The 21,426-nt window shown below is 40.4% G+C and overlaps 1 protein-coding gene across 8 annotated transcripts in view; it reads left to right on the top strand.

The window, feature by feature from the left end:
- SLC16A13 (solute carrier family 16 member 13) overlaps nt 1-21,426 on the top strand; it is a 582,947-nt gene that overhangs the window by 366,292 nt on the left and 195,229 nt on the right. For 7 of the 8 annotated variants that reach the window (XM_044077053.1, XM_044077049.1, XM_044077050.1 and 4 more), the window contains 2 exons: nt 13,492-13,600; nt 20,934-21,017. In XM_044077053.1, the coding sequence (XP_043932988.1) occupies nt 21,015-21,017 (3 nt within the window). In that variant the 5' untranslated portion in view covers nt 13,492-13,600; nt 20,934-21,014. The remainder of the gene's footprint in view (nt 1-13,491; nt 13,601-20,933; nt 21,018-21,426) is intronic. The other variant, XM_044077054.1, reaches the window with a different exon arrangement.

Raw genomic sequence — 21,426 nt, 5'->3', positions numbered from 1 at the left:
GTTGACTTAGAGGCTAGTACCATCCTGGTTATTCACTACTTCTTCTTCCCCTTCGGGAAGTGCTTCCTTGTAGAAGTAAATAAAAGGGTATACTTGCAGCAAACAAGATCTGAGGTAATTCCAGCAGTGCATTGTGGAATAAGGGGCTTGGTCTCGAGCTACTGGCAAACCTTGAGCTTTGCTATCGGCTGTGTCGGAGCCGAGGATCGGTTCCGAACCCATCAGTGAGAATAAAGGTGAGATAAACAACTCACATGGAACGTTATGGTAAGTACATAACTTCTTTTTCATTGGTTTCTAAGTTCTTTCTAACCTTACAGCTAGAACCATTAAGGAGCTTAGCCACATCAACAAATACTGATGGTGGACTAAAACAATCCCATATTAAGTAGATTTTATTCACGTACTGCAAGTGAAAATTTGTGATCGCCCATCTGGTTATCCAGACTAGTTTTAAATGTTTTTAAATAAGTGCTGTACCTAACATATGAAAGCCTATTCCAGAAATGGGATACATTAGGTTAGGTACCTGTCACGCCATCTGATAGTATAGGGTTAGGTGTCTACAGTGGGTATTTATGGGGAAAATTACTTGGCTTTTATCTTTAATACAAAAAAAAACAATGAAGTATACCTTTACATATATTAGTTTCTAGAAAGGAACTCTGCCATTTATATTTTTATCTAGATCTTATGGGTGGAAGATGCTGTCGTTTGATTTATGTGCAATTCTTATGTCTGTGTTTTACCAGTAAATATTATGGAAAGGTAAGGCATGTAACCTTTCTGAAGCTGCTGTGAGGAACTGTTTACTTATGGATATGTGCATGCATAATCAGAATGATTATATGGGTTTACCTTTACATGTGCGTAATGCACATGGATGAAATTCAAAAGTCCGAAAGGACTTTTTCAAGTTTGCGGAAAGCCGAAAACAGAATACATCGAATGTTCAATGAGCGAATGCACAGTAACATTCGCTAATTGCAGATTCGGCAGTTTTGGTGTGAGGTGCACTATAGTGGGGATTGGGAAGTGGACCCTTTCCCCACTGTAGTGTAACCTCAGAGTTAGAATAATAAAGTAGGGGGGTGCAGGGGGGAGTAGTCTCCCTGCATTACGCTTTGTATTTGAATTGAAGTTCGAAAATCAGCGAATCTGGTTTTCGATTTGCTGATTTTCGAACTACGGTAAAAATCGGAATGACGATTTTTGTCATTCTGGTTCGCACAAATGGCCATTCGGTAGGTTGATTTTCAACCTTTCAAAGGTAAACCAATTATATGTTAGTGGTAAGTACACAAAAGAAGTTTTTCTTTAGTTTCATGTTGACCTTGTATTTACTTAAAGAGTGCCTTGATGGAGGATACCCAGAATATAGCATTTAAAGCAAAAAAAAAAAAATAGTGAAAGTCACTTCTGTATCATTTAGTATATTTTCCTCCGTTTAAATCAGTTTAACAATACCATCAATTATTATCGAAGGTAGAGTATTATCATTAGATGTGGTAGGGTTGGGGTAGGTAGGAGGAGATGGACACAGATAAATCACTGATCATAAGTTTTAAAGGTGCACATTAGCAATTTACCTTAAAAATAAGATCCTGGTACACTTACACCCACTGGAAAAAGTTGTGCTGTGTTGAGTTGCTTTCTTAACTATGTGGCCAAAAGCAAGATGGCAGAAAGAAATCTGATTACTGTTTTTTTTTTTTTTTGTTGTAGTGGTAAAGCTCACTCCCGCTGTGCCTCTCCTGCATACGCCTTATTATCAGTCCTGAGGTCACCCTAGCATGGGGGGAATGGGAAAACACTTTGAAGTGCTTCCTTTGGCTCTTTCATTTTGCAGTCCATTAAAATACATTTTGTCAAATGACTTAGCTGTAAATCCAGTTCATCTTGTCAAGAATTACTGGAAAATGGGATTATTGAGCTATTCACCCCTGCAGGCAGACAGACAGACACCTAGATATTATCACTAATCCTAGTCATGGCCATGATGAGTAACGGCATATCTGGGAAATACTTGGCAGAAGATAAGAAGCATTCTGGTGAGTGATGCCAGGTAGGGAACCACCCATGTAGACACACATGCATTCACTTATATGCCCATCTCATACTGACGCACAGACTTAGGGACAGATTAGGATAGCCACTCAGCTAATAATATTACAAAATAAAACAAATAATGATAAGATTTCTGGAACTTCATCTGAGAATATATACTGGTGAGGTATGTGATCATATCCTTATAAGTATATGGGAAAAATGTGGACTCCTGCTGAAATCTGTACATTAAAGATAAGGCTTCTTGCTTGAAATAAGGGAAATACAGAATATGAAGGCATGGTGATTTCAAGTAGCATATGTTAGACAGCCAGGTGCTTCATTTAATTAATGTTTGTGTACTGAGCTGGAACTTGTGTTAGTTTTACTCTGGGGGCATGCCATAAATCGTCAGACATGTCAGGAGGCATATACTGGTAGAAGAGAACCAAAACTGCTTGACTGTCATAAATATAAGAGATTCTTGTCATATATAAGTGCACTATTCAGGAAAAGGTAAAGTACTGAATGTTGTACTGTTGGTGATGATGTACTTGCATTTGTACAGGGATTTGGTGGCTATGTGTTTATGCATACAATTCATATGTAAGCACAGGCAGTTGGTACCTGTGATTCTGTTTCTGATTGGTTCTGATTGATTCTGATTGGTTTTAGCAGGTTACTGATGGAGACATCAGGGGGCAGAATCACAATGCCAGCTTTCTTCTTCTAGGATAGTGAATATGAGTAGTCATACTGCCTCAAAACCACTGATGGAGACTAGCTGACAGACTTAACATAGGTAATCCAAGTGCAAAGGATGAATATAGCTGCCACCAATGGGGCTGACTCACTAAGACTGACTGCACTTCTTTTCTTGAAGCAGGTCAATAGACTATTATTTATTTATTGTCTTTTGTTTACTCGGAAAGTTCAACTGGTAATAAGCCCCATTTTCAGAGGAGGCCCGGGAAAAAAGCTGCACATAAAATACATTTTCAAGTGAATAGTTAATATAATTTTAAGTAATCCTTTATTGTGCTACTTATACAGTTCATATAATTGCACCTTGTTGGATGGAAGTAGTAGTAGTCAACTTAAAAAACACCAAACAGACAAACAAACAGAAAGAAAGCCTGTCCTTGCAGATTGGTGGGTACAGGGATTTATTTCTCCAACAATTATAAATAGGACTTTTTATCTATCAATGATTCCTTCAAGGCACAATGCTATGCATAAATGGGTCTATATCACTTCAGCAAACCATCACTCCAGTAAACAGCATTTCATCAGAAATGCTGTTCATCGAATTCCCCTCAGATCCCCACACCCCCTGCTAATTATATATATCAACTCTGATATCACACTGCACTGGGGAAAAGACACATTTTCCCAATCCTCACTGTACTGTGATTTCAGTATGAACACTTTGATGAACGGCATGTTCGATGTAATTTCACTGTGGATGCCATTCAATAAACTGATTTTCTGCTGAACTGATAGGGACCCATGAGTAAATGTATAGAGATACCAAGATATACAAGTTACTACGTATATTAGTTATATGAAAAGCACTGCATTTTTGTGGGAGAGGGGAGATCATCAGATTTTTAATAATCCACAACAATACTGCACGAACCACAAAACCAAAAAAAACAGACTCTGCTGATACCAATAAAGGCTGTCCCTCCTTAGAACTCTTCTATTCAGAAGAGTATAAATTTCAATAACTCCACAGGCAAGCTCCAGTGACACGATTTAATTATTTATTAAACAAAGCAAAACCGTAAAATAATAAACGGCATATTAAGCGCCTTCATCTATATGTACAATGCATATATTAACAATTAATTTATTTATTACTTATTGAATTATATATGTAATTTTTTCATAATAATATTTATATGTACTTTTTAGGAATTTGGAAGTGTGTTTGTTCCCCCATAGTAATGCATGGTATTATAGTTTTTTGTTTTTGCTTTGCACAAAATGTATTTTGGTCTGGACTTAAAGTTTTATTTTTATAGTTGTAGGTTTTTACAGTTGCATAACTTTACTAATTTTAGGATTAATTAATACAATGGTTTTCATAGGTTTTAGTATATATATATATATATATATATATATACATACATATATACTGACATTTACGTTTACATTTATAGGTGGTATTTAATCTTATACAATATGAAATGTAACATTGAGTGTATTTGATCTGACACAAGCTAATTTATTTATTTATTCATAGGTTCATAGGTTCATAGGTAGGTACTAGGCTATCTGCCCGGAGGCATTTATAAGCCTAGCCAGAATGTGTGGCTTTCGCCACCCCCTTAGATTAGTTCCCTGTGCCTTTGTCCAGCAGAGCCATTGAAGTGATCCCTGGGGTAAACTTTCTGTTTCCCATCCACTCGTCAAGGTTTCTCTTGAAGAGGGTTAGCAAGGAGCTCTGCCTAATGTAGATTGGAATATTGTTCCAGAGCATGGGAAGTCTCTGGGACAGGAATCTATCCCTCCAGCATGTCCTATTTATTGTTGTGGTGAGGTTTAGATCCCTGGAGCGTGTGGCTCGAAGGGATATGGTTTTCTTTAGGGGAAGCATGTCCATCAATTCTGGGTTGGACATGGCCTTGTATGTCAGGCAGAGATCACCTCTGAGTAGGCGGTATGCAACTGAGTACAGCTGGAGTTTCTTCAGTCGAGCTGCATAGGGCATCTGCTTGAGGCCAGTGATCCTCTTGGTGATGTACTTCTGTGGTCTTTCCAGTTGTTGCAGGTGTCTTGTAAGGTACATCCCAAATGGGGCATTGTACTCTATGATGGATCTGATGAGTGATGCATTGAGGGGCCCAATGACCTCTTTCGATCTGGATGCAAACCCTTTTGTGATTCAATTAATTAATTGGTTGACCAATGAAAAGTAATGATGAGGCATATTAAATGGATGGTTACTTTCAGCAGATGATTCTGATGAAGTCTCCCGAATGGAGATGAAAGCGCTTAATCTGCTGTTTATTATTTTATGGTTTTGCTTTGTTTAATAAATAATTAAATAGTGTCACTGGAGCTTGCCTATGGAGTTATTGAAATTTATTCTCTTCGGAACAGAAGAGTTCTAAGGAGAGACAGCCTTTATTGGTATCAACGGAGTCTGCTTTTTTTGGTTTTGTGAATCATCAGATTTTTCATCTATCCCTGGGTGTAGATCAATATGTGTGCATATACCTTTACTAAGCTATCCAAGGGCTTGCACAAGTGTATAAATACTGAGCATGTGCAAGCCTGACTGCCATTTTGTAGTTAGCTGTGGAGTTGTAAGCACTTAAGCTCTGTCTGTCAACTAGTTTGTTCGTATTTAATGATGCTGCTATCCATCCCTATGTGTTTGTATGTATTAAAGCATCTGAACGAAACCCCAAGCCTTGTTGTTTTATGTATTAGAGATGAATGAGTGTCATGGTGTCAGAAGTGGCATACTAAAAGGGCATGGAGTCAGAAATGGCTTGGCGAAAATGACTTAAGGCACTTAGATGGTGGTAGAATATACAGGCGTGGATCATTCCCAAAATGTGCATACTTTGCAAAACAGTTCAGAAACGAATTCCCGGTATTAAAAACTGGGTCTATATCAGAACATCCAAGTATTAAAACTTCGAATGTTCTGATATCGAACACTATTCAGCGAACGCTAAGAATAGTGAAGCTGCAGAACAGCAAATTCTTTCCTCGGGAAAGAATTCGGTTGGCCGTTTCTGTGGCTTCGCTATTCTTAGTGCTGCGGTGGAAAGTTATGGGTTGGGTTCCGGTAAGTGTGCGATTGTTTGTACGTTATGGTTAGGGGCAGGTTAAGTGAGTTAGGGTTAGGGCGTGGGTTAGGCATGTGTGCGATAGTGACAGACTTTAGGGTTAGGGGCGGTTTAAGTGAGTTAGGGTTGGGGCACGGGTTAGGTGAGTGTGCGATAGTGACGGACCTTAGGGTTAGGGTTTGGGTTAAGGTAAGTGGGTAGATAGTAGTGTATGTTTAGTTTAGTGTAGCGTTAGATGTAGGAATTTAAGTGTATGTGTGTGGTTGCTGTTTGTTTGATGTGCTTATGTTGTGTGTATGTGTTTCAGAGCAGCAAATTTTTTCCATGGGAAAAACTTTGCTGTTCTGAATGTTTGATATTTTCATGTTTAGATGTTTTGGGGCCGATGAAATAGCATTTGCTATTTTCATCTTTCGATAACGTGATATAAACGCTTAAAAACTTGCTTCACATAATATGAAATGGGGCATACAAAATGCTCTAAATAATTTTCACATGAACAAATATGCATGATATTGATAAAAATATTAGAATTACTATGGAAAATGTTTGAAATTTCAAACTTGTCAACTTGGTTGACTTCTTTGAGTCAGTAACCAGAGATGTGGATGAAGGCAATGTGGTTCATACAGCCTACCTTGATCTGGCCAAGGCGTTTGTTACCATTTCCCACTCAGGAATCATATAAAAACTCACTAAGCTTGGCATCAACCCCTATATCACTAGGTGGGTTGCAAACTGGCTCACAGCTAGAACCCACAGTGTGAAAATAGCTGACTCCAAGTCAGACTACCGATTAGTCACGAGTGGAGTCCCACAGGGTTCAGTCTGGGTCCTCTCCTGTTTGGTATCTACTTCTCTGAAGTCCAGGCCAACACAAAGGGACTCTGGCTGACAAAGTTCACAGACAATTGCAAGTTGGGAGCTATTATTAACTCCCCAAGTGATGTTGATATCCTACAGAATGGCCTCATGGTGACCAACGACTGGTGTCAGAACCATGGCCTTAAGCTCAATGCCAAAATATGTGTTGTCATCCTCTTTGGGAAAAACCCAGTTCCCATGAATTACCACATTGATGGTTGTCCACTGAACACAGAAGGCTTTATAAGAGATCTGGGAACACAGGTTGACAGCAACCTCTCTTTTGATCACCACATTGCCACTGTGATCAGAAAGTCCTTCTATGTGGTACATCTCATTACTAAGGGTTTTGCATCCAGAAACAAAGAGGTCATTGTCTCTCTTTACTCTTCCCTCATAAGGCCAATCATCGAGTACAATGCCCCATTTGGCATGTACCTCACTAGACACCTGCAACAACTGGAGAGGCCACAAAAGAACCTCACAAAGAGGATCCTAGGCCTTAAACACTTGCCTTATAAAGACAGACAACTATTCTCTGTCTCATATCACCAACTTAGAGGCGATCTCTGCTTGACCTACAAAGCCATGTCTGACCCAGCTCTGTTAGAAATGCTACATCTAAAGAAATCCCAATCCCTCCGCACCACATGCTCCAGAGACCTCAACCTCATTACCACAATTAACAGAACATGCTGGAGGGACAGGTTCATAACTCAGAGACTGCCCATGCTATGGAACAGACTTCCCATACATGTCAAGCAGAGCACCTTGCTGACCCTCTTCAAGAGAAATATTGATGAGTGGATGGGAAACAGAAAATTCACGCCGGGGATAATTCCAGTGGCTCTACTCGACAGAGGCACTGGGAACTAAGGTCGGGTGGCACTATGCCAGGGTAATCCTATGGCTAGGCTTGTAAAGGCCCTACGGCCATTAGCCTAGTACACACCTATGAACCTGTGAACCTAAATAAAGTCTGAACTGCATAAAACGAATAAAATTAAGGGAAATGACAGCATTTTTGCAAAGCATATTTATTTCGCATTAAGCAAAGATATGTGAGTTATCAGAAGTGTATAAAGTGTTTGCATGTTTGTGTAGTGTCACAGTAAAGCCATTTCATAAAGTACAGCCATTACAAGGCATACTTCACAAAGTACAGCCATTAAAGGGCATATTTCTCAGAGTACAGCCATTACAGAGCATATTTTGCAAAGTGCAGTATTTCGAATAGTTTATTGTGCATTTGAATGTTGTTGCAAGCTCATATAACTGTTTGTTCATACATAATTACAAGAGCCATATTTTCAGTGTGTTTGTGTATACTTTGTGGGCATGGCAGATGGATTTCAAAAACCCAGTGCATTTGGGTTTGACAGTAATATTGCTGAGAACTGGAGAGTGTTTGAGCAAGAGTATGACATTTTTATACAGGCTGCATTTTCTGATAAAGATGACTGTACAAATGCATTTATTCTACTTAATTTAGCTGGGTCAGAAGTCATAGAAAGGGAACACTCATTTATGTATGCACCTGCTATCTATACCGTAGAGGGGGAAAACCATCATATTTTTGTACTGGCTGAGTCAAAGGAGGACCCAGAGTGTTTAAAACGTAAATTTAGAAAAATGTGTAACCTCCAAACAAATGTTACAAAGGAAAGGCACTTATTTTACACAAGGGATCAAAAGTCTGGTGAAACTTTTGCAGCATATATAACTGACCTGAGAAATAAAGTTAAAACGTGCAGATTTTAGTGACTTAAGGGATGAGTTGATAAAGGGCAGACTTGTGTGTGGTATTAAAGATGATGCTATGAGAAAGATTTTGCTTTGTGACAGTGATTTTACTTTGAATAAGGCCATTGAGGTTTGTCAGATATACAAGCTCACAGAAAAGCACACAAATATGCTTACAAATGAGAATAGCACAGTGATAAGGCTCATGTTGATAGAATGCAGCACGTTATTAAAAGAAACAGGCCCAAACACATGGCAGCAACTGTAGCACCTGCAGCACTCACTGGTAAGCCCAAGAACTTTCTAGCAAATTCCAGAATTTGCACAGTCTCATGAAGCACAAGAGTGAGTCAGCAAACACAAAGCATAATTGTGGTTGAAGTCATGAATCTAAAAGGGAAAAATGTTTAGCTTTTGTTCAGCAATGCCACAAATGCAATAAATATAATCATTTCAAAAGATTTTGTAAATCAAAAGGCTCACGTTCTTTAATTAAAAGGAAACATTTTAAGAAACGAGTCAATCAGTTAGACACTGGCAAGCCTACTCTTTATGTTGATGGTGTGTCAGTGGTTCATGAAGCAGTTAATGCAGTAGATTTTATGGGAAAAGAATGAAGTATTTTGTACTGTTCAGATAAATGGCAAACCCATAGAGCTCAAAGTTGGCACAGGTTCCAAGAGCAATGTTATGTCAGCAGAAACATTTGCCAGTGTGTAAAGGTGAAAGGCTTGATTTGGCAAGGTGTGAGTAACTTGTAGCTTATTGAGGTGAAGATGTTCAAACCCAAGGTTCAGTAGTGCTTTCATGTTACTTCCAGCAGAGGGGAAGAAGCTATGACTTGTTATTTTATGTGGTCAAGAGGCACGTCCAGTCATTATTAGGGCTCAGAGACAGTTTGAAAATAGGACTGCTTTCATTTAATAAGGAAGTCCACTATGTTAGCTTAAAAGACAACTACTCTAATTTTCTACCAATGCTGATCTGTTCCAAGACAAACTAGGCAAACTTCCAGTTGTTTACTCCATGAAATTAGATCCAGATAGCAGTCCAGTTGTCAGGCCACCACATAAAGTTTCAGTAGCCATGCAGGACAGAGTCAAAACCGAGTTAGATAAAATGGTGCCACAAGGTGTGATTTGTCCAGTTGAAACTCCAACTGAATGGGTATCTTCCATGGTGGTAGCTCATAAGAAAAGCTCGGATGACATTAAAATATGTATTGACCCACTAGATTTGAACAAAGCACTAAAAAGACCTCATAATCCAATGCGCACAATCGAAGAAGTCATAGCCTTGATGCCAAATGCTACTATTTTTTCTGTCTTAGATGTAAAGAGTTCATTTTGGCAAATTCAGCTTGACAAAAAAATCATCATTGTTCAGTACATTCAGTACTCCATTTGGCAGATACAGATTTTTGAGAATGCCATTTGGGATAAACTCTGCAAGTGAAGTCTTTCAACGTGCAATGGAGCAAATTTTTTCTGGGTGTCCTTGTGCTATTATAGTAGACAACGTACTAGTAGGAGGTTGTGATGAAGCAGAACATGACAAAAACCTCAGAAAATTCTAGAAAGGGCACACCAAGTGAATCTTAAGCTCAACCCACACAAATGCAAGTTCAGGCTACAGGAAGTTATTTCCGTTGGTCATTTATTTACAAGCACAGGCTTATGACCAGACCCTTCAAAACAAATAGCCATTCTCGAGATGCCAGCTCCAGACAATGTTCAAGCCTTGCAACATTTTCTTGGCATGGTCAATTACCTAGGCAAGTTCATTCCAGACTTGAGATAACTATCAGTACCAATTAGAGAGCTGACAGGTAAAGATGTATCCTGGACTTGGTTAGAGTAACACCAAAGAGCATTTGATGTCCTGAAACAGAAAATTGCAAGTCCACCAACTCTCAGATACTATGATGTTCACAAACCAGTTACAGTTTCCTGTGATGGTTTGAAATTTGGTCCTGGTGCAGTCATTCTACAAGAGGATCAACTGTTGCCTACACATTGAGAACTCTTACCCAAACTGAGATGCAGTATGCTTCAGTTAGAGAAAGAGCTTTTGGCAATTGTGTTTGCATGTTCGAAGTTCCATGATTATGTTTGTGGTAGACCTATCCAGACTGGAACAGATAACCAGCGTCTAGTCACTACCTTGAGAAAGCCAATGCATTTAGTTTCAGCCAGACTGCAACATACGATGCTGAGACTGCAAAAATATAATTAAACTCTTGCCTACAAGAAAGGTAAACTTCTTTATCTTGCTGATACCTTATTCAGATTGCCCAGAAACACCACAGAACAGCACAAGAATGAGAATCTTGATTTTGTAGTCATGGAAGTGAGGAATTTTTCTTCCACACGTCTTGATGAGCCGAGAGACCATACAGCCACAGATCCAGTTTTGTAGAAGCTCAACCACTTTATCAGTCAAGGATGGCCGTCAAAGCAATCTAGTTTACCTCAGTTAAGTGCAGCCTTATTTTTCATACAGAGATGAGATTTTGGTTGAAAAAGGTATCATAATGAAAGGTCCAAAAGTAATTGTTCCAAAGTCCTTGCAACCAGACTACATTACTATCTTGCATGGTGGTCACCCAGGAACTGAATCTACCAAAAGAAGGGCGAGAGGACTAGTATTTTGGCCTTCTATGTCACAAGACATTGAGAGAGCACTTTCTTCTTGTTCAGTGTGTAATAGTAAAAAGCCACATCAACAGAAGGAACCACTTCATCTTAACCAGATTCCCGAACTACCTTAGTCAACAGTAGCCACCGATGTCTTCAAGTGAAATGGTCAACATTATTTGGTGTTAGTAGACTCTTACTCCAATTGGTTCAAGATTGACCTACTTCCCAACCTAGCATCCAGTACTGTCATTACTAAGATGAAGCATCATTTTGCTGTTCATGGGAGTCCGCACAAAGTTATTTCTGACAGTGGCATGCAGTTTACAAGCCAACAGTTCAAAAGATTTGCTGAAGAATGGGACTTTACTCATATCACAAGTAGTCCAGAGTATCAACAGTTAAATGGTTTGGCAGAAGATGCAGTTCAAAGTGCAAAACAGCTACTAGAGAAGTCAAAATGAGATAATAGTGATGTTTTCCTGAATCTCTTGAATCTCAGAAATGTTCCTCGTAATAAATATGTTGGTTCACCTTCTCTGAGACTTCTGTCGAGACAAACCAGAACCACATTACCAGTCAGTAGTCAATCATTGGTTCCATGTGCCAAGAACAACACTTTAGTGAAAGCCAATCTGTTGAAGAAGTGTTTAACCCAGAAGTCCTATTATGATAACGCCAATAAATTGCTCAATCCATTACGAGATGGAGAAGTGGTAAGGATGTGAACGTCCAAAGTTTATGATTGGATTGGTGTCATGAAGAATATTAGTCCAAAGATGAGATCATACATTGTGGAATTAGAAGGAGCAACTTTAGGCAGAATTGGAAGCATTTGAGACTGGTGTCTGAGCCTATACCACAGCACATAGCCTGTGAGAAAGACTGTATCTCAGAGTGAGTTGTCCGGTGTTCCAATTCCTGAGGAAGTTCCAGAGGACATTCCTGTTTTTGTGACAAATCCAGAAGTTCCTGATACATGTTGCTCACCACATACTATCCCTGTTGCTAAATTTGGTCCCATCTGTTATGTTACGAGATATGGTCGAATTTCTAAAGCTTACAGCATATATTAAGCAACTTGGACATGAACATTGTGTTTTGTTTCTAATGTACACAGTAATGCATGCTTAGCTCTAACATTGTTTTGCATAAAGGACAATCTTTTTAAGAGGCAGGATGTAGAACAATGTGTGTATTTACCTGTAAGAAGCTATCCAAGGGCTTGCACAAGTGTATAAATACTGAGCACATGTGAGTCTGACTGCTATTTTGTAGTTCGCTGTTGAGATGTAAGCATGTTTGTATGTATTAAAGCATCTGAATGAAACCCCCAGCCATCTTGTTTTATGTATTAGAGACGAATGAGTGACATCAGGTGTCTACAATGTCTAGCAAGAGCAGAAGCTGCAGATTGACTCTATCCCACCTCAATCATACAATATAATATAAAACTTCTACCTATTATGTGTTTATTGAGATAAAAACAAAGAATTGATCCCCTTCTTAACATTGCAATAAAGGTGTTCTAGCTAAGGAGGGACATGACTCTGCCCACATTAACACAATGTAATTCAGACAAACTTATTGTTTTTCATCTTGCGCTGCAGTCAGGGACAGTGTGAAACTTGTGGGGAAGTGAAATAAACTGTAGATAAAGTTTTTTTTTTTTGTGACAGATCTTCACCCATCTTCCTGCTAGATAGAACATTAAATTAATATAGATATTCTCTGAGAAACAAAATGTCATTTTTCATTCAAAAAGAAAACAAAAAGTGTTATTATTTGCAACCTACATATTTTTGTCAATGAACAACTAGCCTATAAGAACATTTTGGCCTCTGCTTTTACCGGTATCAAGATGTTAAGAGAAATGTTACATGGAAGTACACAACATCAAAAGTGCTGGCCAGAAATCACTGACTTGTACGTGGTTGGGTATTACTATCCCTGAAGTGGCAGTGCAGGTCTGGGAAATTCTTTGTAGTCAATGTTTGGTCTAGCACCAGTCTGTATCTTTCCTTGGTCATATAGAATGGTGACATGGGAGTAGCAGAGATTTGTTGGCTGGAGCCAGTGTTGCATTGTATGTCTATGACAGCCTTTCAGCATTATCCTAAGCCAAGATGAAGGTATTAGCAATTTAAATACTTTGGGCTTTTCTAAATATATAACATTAAAAATTTAGGCATGCATAATTATTCAAATTTCCAATTGTTTTTTTCTTTATAAAGCATTAAAGTGAGAACAGAAAAAAATATGTGCTCTTCTGAACTAAGATATCTTGTATCTGCATTTATTAAAATAAATAATTTGTAATGTCATTTTAGCCACAGTGGCTAGAACAGGACATAATCCTTACTCTCTCAAATGTAAAATATCTACTTGATCCACAGATACTGATGTTGAATGTCGTTTTATTAAAGAAGCAAGTTTACCCTCTACTGCTCGAGTGCCCATTGTCAGTCGGCTGTTTACGACACAGCCTGGCAAAAGTTATACAAGGTGAATAGTTTTATTCTGCTTTACTATAAAATAACAGTAACAATGTGATAGCAAATTCCAGCTTTAGAAACAGAATTTATTATGTAAACCCAGTTTTATAAGACCTTCACAGAAGGCTGTCTCTTCAACCAGAATGTATTGTTGTTAAGTTATCAAACAAGGCAGGGGTGTATGCCACATATTACACTTTGTACTCACTCTTACAACTACCCCAAACCCACATGACATTTGAGCAATGGACACTTCTCTAAAAATGTTGCTCCTAAGCACTTAATAAATGCATGCATCAGTTTCAGCTGCTTCTTCTAAAAGTATTAAAGCTATTGATTATAAAATAGCACTTCTCCCTGTCAGCAGTAGCCTACACAGAAAATAATACCGCTCTCATTTATTTAAAAAAAATATTATACTACTGTGTAATTGTGGGCAATCTGTAGGAGGCAAATGCAAAGTCCTAGATGAGCTGGATATATAGCAAAACTCACAAGTCATAGGACTGATCTCAGCTTTGTTAATAGGAATGACTTTGGATACAGCCAATGTTTGCACCACTTAAGGTAACATAAGACACATTGTTATTGATAGTCAGCTGGAGGTAACAGCACCAGTGCAGTTTCTGACACGTGGTTGTAGTTTTTAGAAGTTGAAAAGAGTATATGTGAGTGCATTTGCTTATATTTTGAGGATCTGTAACTTAGAGTTCATTTGAATAATGGGGTGGGTTGTGGATAAATTTACATTCCACCCAGATGTAAGTGAGGAGCCATTTAAACTGTAGACACAAGTGGATCGATGCCCAGAGACAGCTCTGGTGTTACAGTCATCTAAGGCAAAACATCAAATAAATATGATATTTAAATTGGTCTGCAAGTCAGAATAGATGAAGATGATGAATCAGGAGCTTTGTTGAACATAGTTCCCCTGCAGTTGCCCTTTCTGTACCATTACCCCATTCTTTCTTCCATCTATCCCACATATCCCCATCTATCCCACATATCATTAAGTCCCCCAGTTAATCTATACTTTGCAGACACATATATCAGTTTGTTCCAAGGCATCACCACCAGCATCTCTGTGAAATTATATTTTCCCTACATCAGCCGTCAGTCATCCACTTTTTAACTGTCCACTTGACCCCATGGAGTATCCTTTTCATTTCCACCGATGCATCTGCAGTCATAACAAATGGGTTGTCCTGTCGTCAGACAGCCCTTCGGTCGGCCGGATTCCAAAGTCTGGGTCTGGCCTCAGCTGGTGTCGCACTTCACCCGACGTCATCTCTCCTGGTCTTCGGGTATAAAGGCATCAGCCGACGCCATTTTCCTCAGTCTTTCTTGCCGCGTGGCGCCCGAAGCAGAAGCTGTTCGCAAGTGCCGGTCGGTCAGATCCAGAGATTACTACTACCGAATACTACTTCGAAGACTTCTAAAAAGCTAAGTACCCCGTTGGGGACTCTTTCTTGCCTCAGCCGATGTCAGAAAAAGTAAATAATTGTTTAACTTGTGGGAAACAAATACCTCATAAGGATTTCCACTCGTACTGCCTGCCTTGTTTAGGCCCAGACCACGACATAGCAGCCTGTTTAGCCTGTGCTTCCTTCAACCGACGAACGCTTAGACGTCGGTCGGAGTTTGCTGAACAGTTTTTCGGCTCAGATTTTGCGTACATTATGCCGTCGGATCCTCCGACTACTCAGATTGTTAAAAAACGCAAAGAAAAAGACCGACACTCGCGGTCCGCGGTTTCGGCCGAAACCACGGTTAAGCAAACCGCGAGTGTCTTGGTTTCGGCCGAAACCGAGCAAACGGGTCAATCTTCAGCCGAATCCATGACTACTACCGAGGCTCCTGCTGCCCTAGTTGAATTGGCCTCTGAAGTTTTGCCTTCTACTGTGGTTCCTATTGAATTATCAGACACCATCCCTTTGGATGTCTCTACCCCAGCACGTGGTGCTGCTAGGCCTCCTGCAGCCATGTCTATTAAGGCCTTTGCCAGGGCTAAAGCAGCCAAAACTGCTAAATCACTGCCTGTTAAGCGCCCCTCACACAGGCCCAGTTCCAGTTCACAAATGCTTACTTTGGCAGAGGATCTCATCTCCTTAATTAGGGGATCCCAATCTCACCCAGACAGGGCCTCTCAGCCTCCAGAAAAGAGACCTAGAGCAGAGCCCCCTGAGCCAGTGTCCTCTGATGATTCTTCGGATGACTCAGACAATACAGACCACCCAGAGGCTCCCTTTTCCACTTATGAAGATTCCGATGCTGAAGAATCTATTCCATCTGCCTCTCCACCAGAGGAATTTTCATTTGGGGAAACATTACATGCCATGAGAGAACAATTCCAATGGCAGGGACAAGATTTCTCAGATTCAAGAAAAAGGCTTAGGACCTTTCTACACTTACCACAACATAGGCCCTTAGCTATACCTCCAGTTCTGCCTGTTGTGGATGATGCATTTAATGATGTCTGCACTGCTCCTGATACTTTACCTCCAGCCCCTGCCAAACCAGATAGGTTTTACAGGGTACCAGACACTCATCACCACTTATACAAGGCCCCACTCGCAGATCCTGAGACTATTTCCCAGGGACCTAAGGCGGTAGCTTCGACCTCAGCAAAAAACCCTCTCCCTTCTGAAAGGGAATCCAGGTCCTTAGAGAGATGGGGGAAAAAAGTTTACACCTCTGCTACTCTCTCAGCAAGAGCTTTGAACTGTCAGTTTCATATGATCCAATACCAAGAGTTTATGCTTGATCAGTTAACTAAGAAATTGTCCTCTGATGACACCTTAGATAAGAAATATGTTTTAGAAATGGTGAATAACATTCAGCAGGTTAGTAACCATTCTTTAAAATGTGGCTATGATGCACTGGAGGCTTCATTTAGATCAGCCATGACTGGCACTGTTATAAGAAGGCATGCATGGTTGAAAGAACAGGTCTTGCCGGATCATGTTAAAGCAAAGCTGTTAGATGCTCCTATGGATAAGGCCAGTCTATTTGGTACGCCTGCTCAGCAAGTAATGAAGAAAATGGAAGAGAAGGCAAAATCTGTACAAACAGTTAAGGATTTCTTACAGGTTCAGCCCCCAAGGTTTAGCAGGAACTGGCCTTCCATTGGTCCTTTCCAGACTCCTCAAAATCTCAAAGAGGCAGGAATAGATGTGCCAGAGGCAGAAATCAATCCAGAGGAGGTGCCTACAGAGGACGCCAGTGGCAAGGCAATAACCAGCGAGGCACAGACACAACCACTGCCACTGCACCAGGACAATCACAGTGACTTGGCTCTGACACCGCCTACCAGGAAACAAATAACAGCACCTTTAGGCAGAAAGTTAGCATTATTTTCAAAAAATTGGCACTATATCACAAAAGACAAGTGGATTTTGCAGACCATAGACCAAGGCTACAGGTTTCACTTCCACACCTTACCAGTGAAAAGAGGAATGCCAAACCTACCTCCAAATCAAAAAACAGAAGCTCTAAAACAGATAGCTCAATTAACAGAGATGAGAGCTGTGGAAAGAGTACCACTAACAGAACAGGGCAAAGGATTCTACTCCAGACTCTTCCTAGTACCAAGAAAAGAGAAAAGTTGGAGACCTATTCTCGACCTGTCCGTCTTAAACACATTCATCATTGTCCCAAAATTCAAAATGCTGACCCTTCAGCAACTTCTTCCCATGCTGGGCAAGGAGTTTTGGCTGGTAACTCTAGATCTCAAGGAGGCATACCTGCACGTCCCCATACGACCAAATTGCAGAAGATACCTCAGATTTCTTGCAGGATCAGAGCATTATCAATTCTCAGCATTGCCCATTGGCTTATCTACTGCGCCCAGAGTATTCACAAAATGCCTGGCATCAGTAATTGCTCATTGCAGGCTACAGGGAATCCAAATTTATCCATACCTGGACGACTGCCTGATACAAGCGGACAACAAAAACAAACTGACAAAAGACTTACAAAGAGTCATTTGCTTACTGCAAGCCCTGGGATACACAGTCAATTTAAAAAAGTCAAGACTGATACCATCCCAAACAAGAACATTCTTGGGTGCGGAATTGGACACAGTAAAACAGATGGCATTCCTAACTGCAGAAAAACAAGAGCAACTCCCTCTTTACTTCTTGGCATTAACAAAACAGAACAAACTAACTGCAAGAAAAGTACTGCAGGCCTTGGGCTTCATGGCATCATGCATAATCCTGGTCCCCCATGCCAGACTGCATATGAGAAAGCTACAGTGGTACCTAAATAATTTATGGTCTCAACACAGGCACAGCTTAGAAACCGAAATCCCACTAATCCCATGCCTGAAGCAAGAGTTCCTATGGTGGGCTCAAGCATGCCAGTCAAACCCAGGCTTGCCTTTCCACAAATTCCAAGCAAGCCAAACCATCACAACGGACGCCTCAGATCTAGGCTGGGGGGCACACATGCTGGACAAATGCATACAAGGATTATGGACTCCAGACCAACTGCACCTGCACATAAATCAAAAAGAAATGCTGGCAGTAAAACTAGCAATCCAGAATTTCAGACCATTTCTCAAAGAAGGCCACTTACTGATAAGGACAGACAACACCACAGTCATGTGGTACATCTACAAACAGGGAGGCACTCATTCATACCCCCTATGCAGAATGACTCTGGACCTTTGGAATATGGCTCTGAGCTACAACATCCAGTTACAGGCAATATTTGTACCGGGAAAAGAAAACATCCTAGCAGACATGTTAAGCAGAACTACCTCGGATGCTCACGAATGAATGCTACACCCGGACATCTTCAAGGCCATCACAAAGAAATGGGGAATGCCACAAATAGACCTATTCACATCCCCACTCAATCACCAGCTCAAGAAATTCTGCACAAGGACATTCCACCCACTAGCATGGAAGGTGGACTCTCTATCCTTCAGTTGGAAAGGCCTGACAGCATATGCATTTCCACCTCTCCCTTTGATGCACAAGGTACTACTGAAAATCAAAGAGGAACATCCAAGGATAATTCTGATAGCTCCAAATTGGCCAAGACAACACTGGTATCCATTGCTGAGGAGCATGTCTCGGGGGAGGACGTGGACACTACTCCTGATGCCCTTGATGTTAACTCAGAACAACTACAACATCATGCATCCAAACCTAAAAACTCTGCAACTGGCTGCCTGGAACATCACATAACAGCAACTAACCCAGACTTATCCCAAAGGGTGAAAGACATTATCCTTGAAGCCCGCAGACCTTCAACAAGAAGGAATTATGCAGGAAAATGGAAAAGGTTTGTCATTTGGAGTACTGAAAGAGGGAAAGATGTGTCAAGGATAGACATTGCTAACATCCTGGAGTACTTGGCAGAGCTTCTACATACAGGCCTGTCCTATTCCTCCATCAAGATACATGCATCAGCTATTTCTGCAGAATACAGCTTCGATCCCCCTGTCTTCTCACATCCTCTACTCGGGCAGTTCCTCAGAGGAATCAAGAATGTAAAACCTCCTAGGAAACCACCATTACCAGCATGGGACTTGAACTTTGTGTTAGAAAAATTGACACTCCCTCCATTTGAACCAGCAGCAACAGCAGACCTTCAACACCTATCATGGAAAACTGCTTTCCTACTGGCAATTACTTCAGCAAGAAGGGTTTCGGAACTACAGGCCTTAATGGCAGTGCAACCCTTCCTAATCTTCCATCAAGATAGAGTGTCCATGAGAACTAATCCTACATTTATGCCTAAGGTGGTATCCAGAGTGTCTCTAAACCAGGCAATCCACCTACCTACCTTCTTTCCCAATCCACAGAACAGGGGGGAAAGACTGCTGCATACCTTGGATGTACATAGACAGTTGCGCTACTACCTGGACAGAACCAAAGGTAACAGAAAAACTGACCAGCTTTTAGTAGCCTATGCAACAGGAAGGGAAGGAAAAGCAATTTCCAAACAGACAATCTCTAAATGGATAGGAAATTGCATAAGATTCCGTTACTCCTACCATGGAAAGCAAATTCCACAGAACATAAGACCTCACTCTACAAGGGCTACAGCCACTACCACAGCTTTCTTACGAGGAGTGGCTACCAAGGACATTATTGAGGCGGCTACTTGGACCTCCGTGCATACATTTGCCAAGCATTACAACTTACCTCTATATTCTAGATCCCGAGCAGGGTTTGCCACTGCTGTTCTACAAGGGATCCTAACTACACCATAATTCTTCTTCCTCCTCCCCTAGTTTGGCTATGGTATTCTACCCATTTGTTATGACTGCAGATGCATCCTTGAAGGACATAGTACAGTTTTGTACCTACCATAAATGTAGATGTCCGAACAGGATAGCATCTGCAGTCAGGATTACCCACCCTCCTTCCCCTCTGTGGTACTCCTAGGGTATTTACCCTCCTAATAGCTAGCTAGGGGGGGATCTCTTATGGTGTATTTGTTTGTATATATGTACATACATGCTTATTTTTTGTATTTGCCTACTATTTTTTTTTGGAAACAATTGGCATTTATCCAAAATTTAGTTTTCCAAGAGGGCAACTGGCATCTGGGGCAAGAAACACTGAGGAAAATGGCGTCGGCTGATACCTTTATACCCGAAGACCAGGAGAGATGACGTCGGGTGAAGTGCGACACCAGCCGAGGCCAGACCCAGACTTTGGAATCCGGCCGACCGAAGGGCTGCCTGACGACAGGACAACCCATTTGTTATGACTGCAGATGCTATCCTGTTCGGACATCTACATTTATGGTAGGTACAAAACTGTACTTTCTACACCATCCATTTACATCAAGATTTTGAATATTTTTGTCAGCCATCAAAAATAGACACACCTGAATATCCTTATGTCAGTCTGGCCATCAGAAGTGGACACACTAGATGATTACTTTGACAAATGAAAACATTCTGGGACAACTATTTATGCTGTTTGGTTTAGGGTCCCGCTTTATGGACTACAGCATCTCTACTGCACAATATCACATCAAAGAGACTTTGCCACCATGCAGGAAAGAATTGTTCAATAAAAATGACATTCTTCACAAGCTACTGTCTTACAGATGGCATTCTGAAAATCAAGGTTAAAATATTAAGAAATGTCCAAGTTACTTATCTTGAACTGATAATGTTACAGAAAGAATGTTTTTTTCTGTTTGCTGATGTCACAAACTTAGCAGCTATATGGTGTTTAGCATAATAAACAAATATCTTTAGCCTTTGGACTATATCATTGAGAGTTTTTCTTTTCTATTTTTATTTTTTTTGTAAAATGTCCCATAGAAAAATAAATAAATGAAGCTCTTACTGTGTTTTATGATCATCTTTCAAGGAACAAGGAGTGAATGTGTCTCCTCGATCTAAAAAGAAGAGCAAGCAAGCTGATGACAACATGAAAGCATTGTAACTCTGGATGGTAAGTGCGTGGGTGGTGCTTGCAAGTTCACAGTGGGATGGGTCACTTGGAGTTCAGGGTACATTGATGGACGATTTTCTTTATCAAAGGAAAAAATGCAATGCCATCTTTTCTCTTATCAGTAATAACATTATTTTGCAGTTTAACTTAGGAATACAATCTGCATTTTGATCCTTGCAAGTGAAGATGTCTTAGTGATGAAGATTTGTTGTTCTGAACATCACTCAGTAAGCACAGCCCTGACCTGCAAAATGAATGTTCAAAGCACTACCTTAAAGTCAATGGCTGAAGAACACTAGGAAAAATAGCATGTGCTGATTATGTATGCATGCACACAGAAAGTATCATTTGTATAGAAAAGAGCTTTAAGAAGTCCTAGAACTACTGAAAAAATGCACACATCAAATAC

The sequence above is a fragment of the Protopterus annectens genome, chromosome 7.part0 (assembly GCF_019279795.1).
Source record: "Protopterus annectens isolate FY-2018-M chromosome 7.part0, PAN1.0, whole genome shotgun sequence".
NCBI lineage: Eukaryota > Metazoa > Chordata > Ceratodontiformes > Protopteridae > Protopterus > Protopterus annectens.
This window is presented reverse-complemented; position numbering and strand designations above follow the sequence as displayed.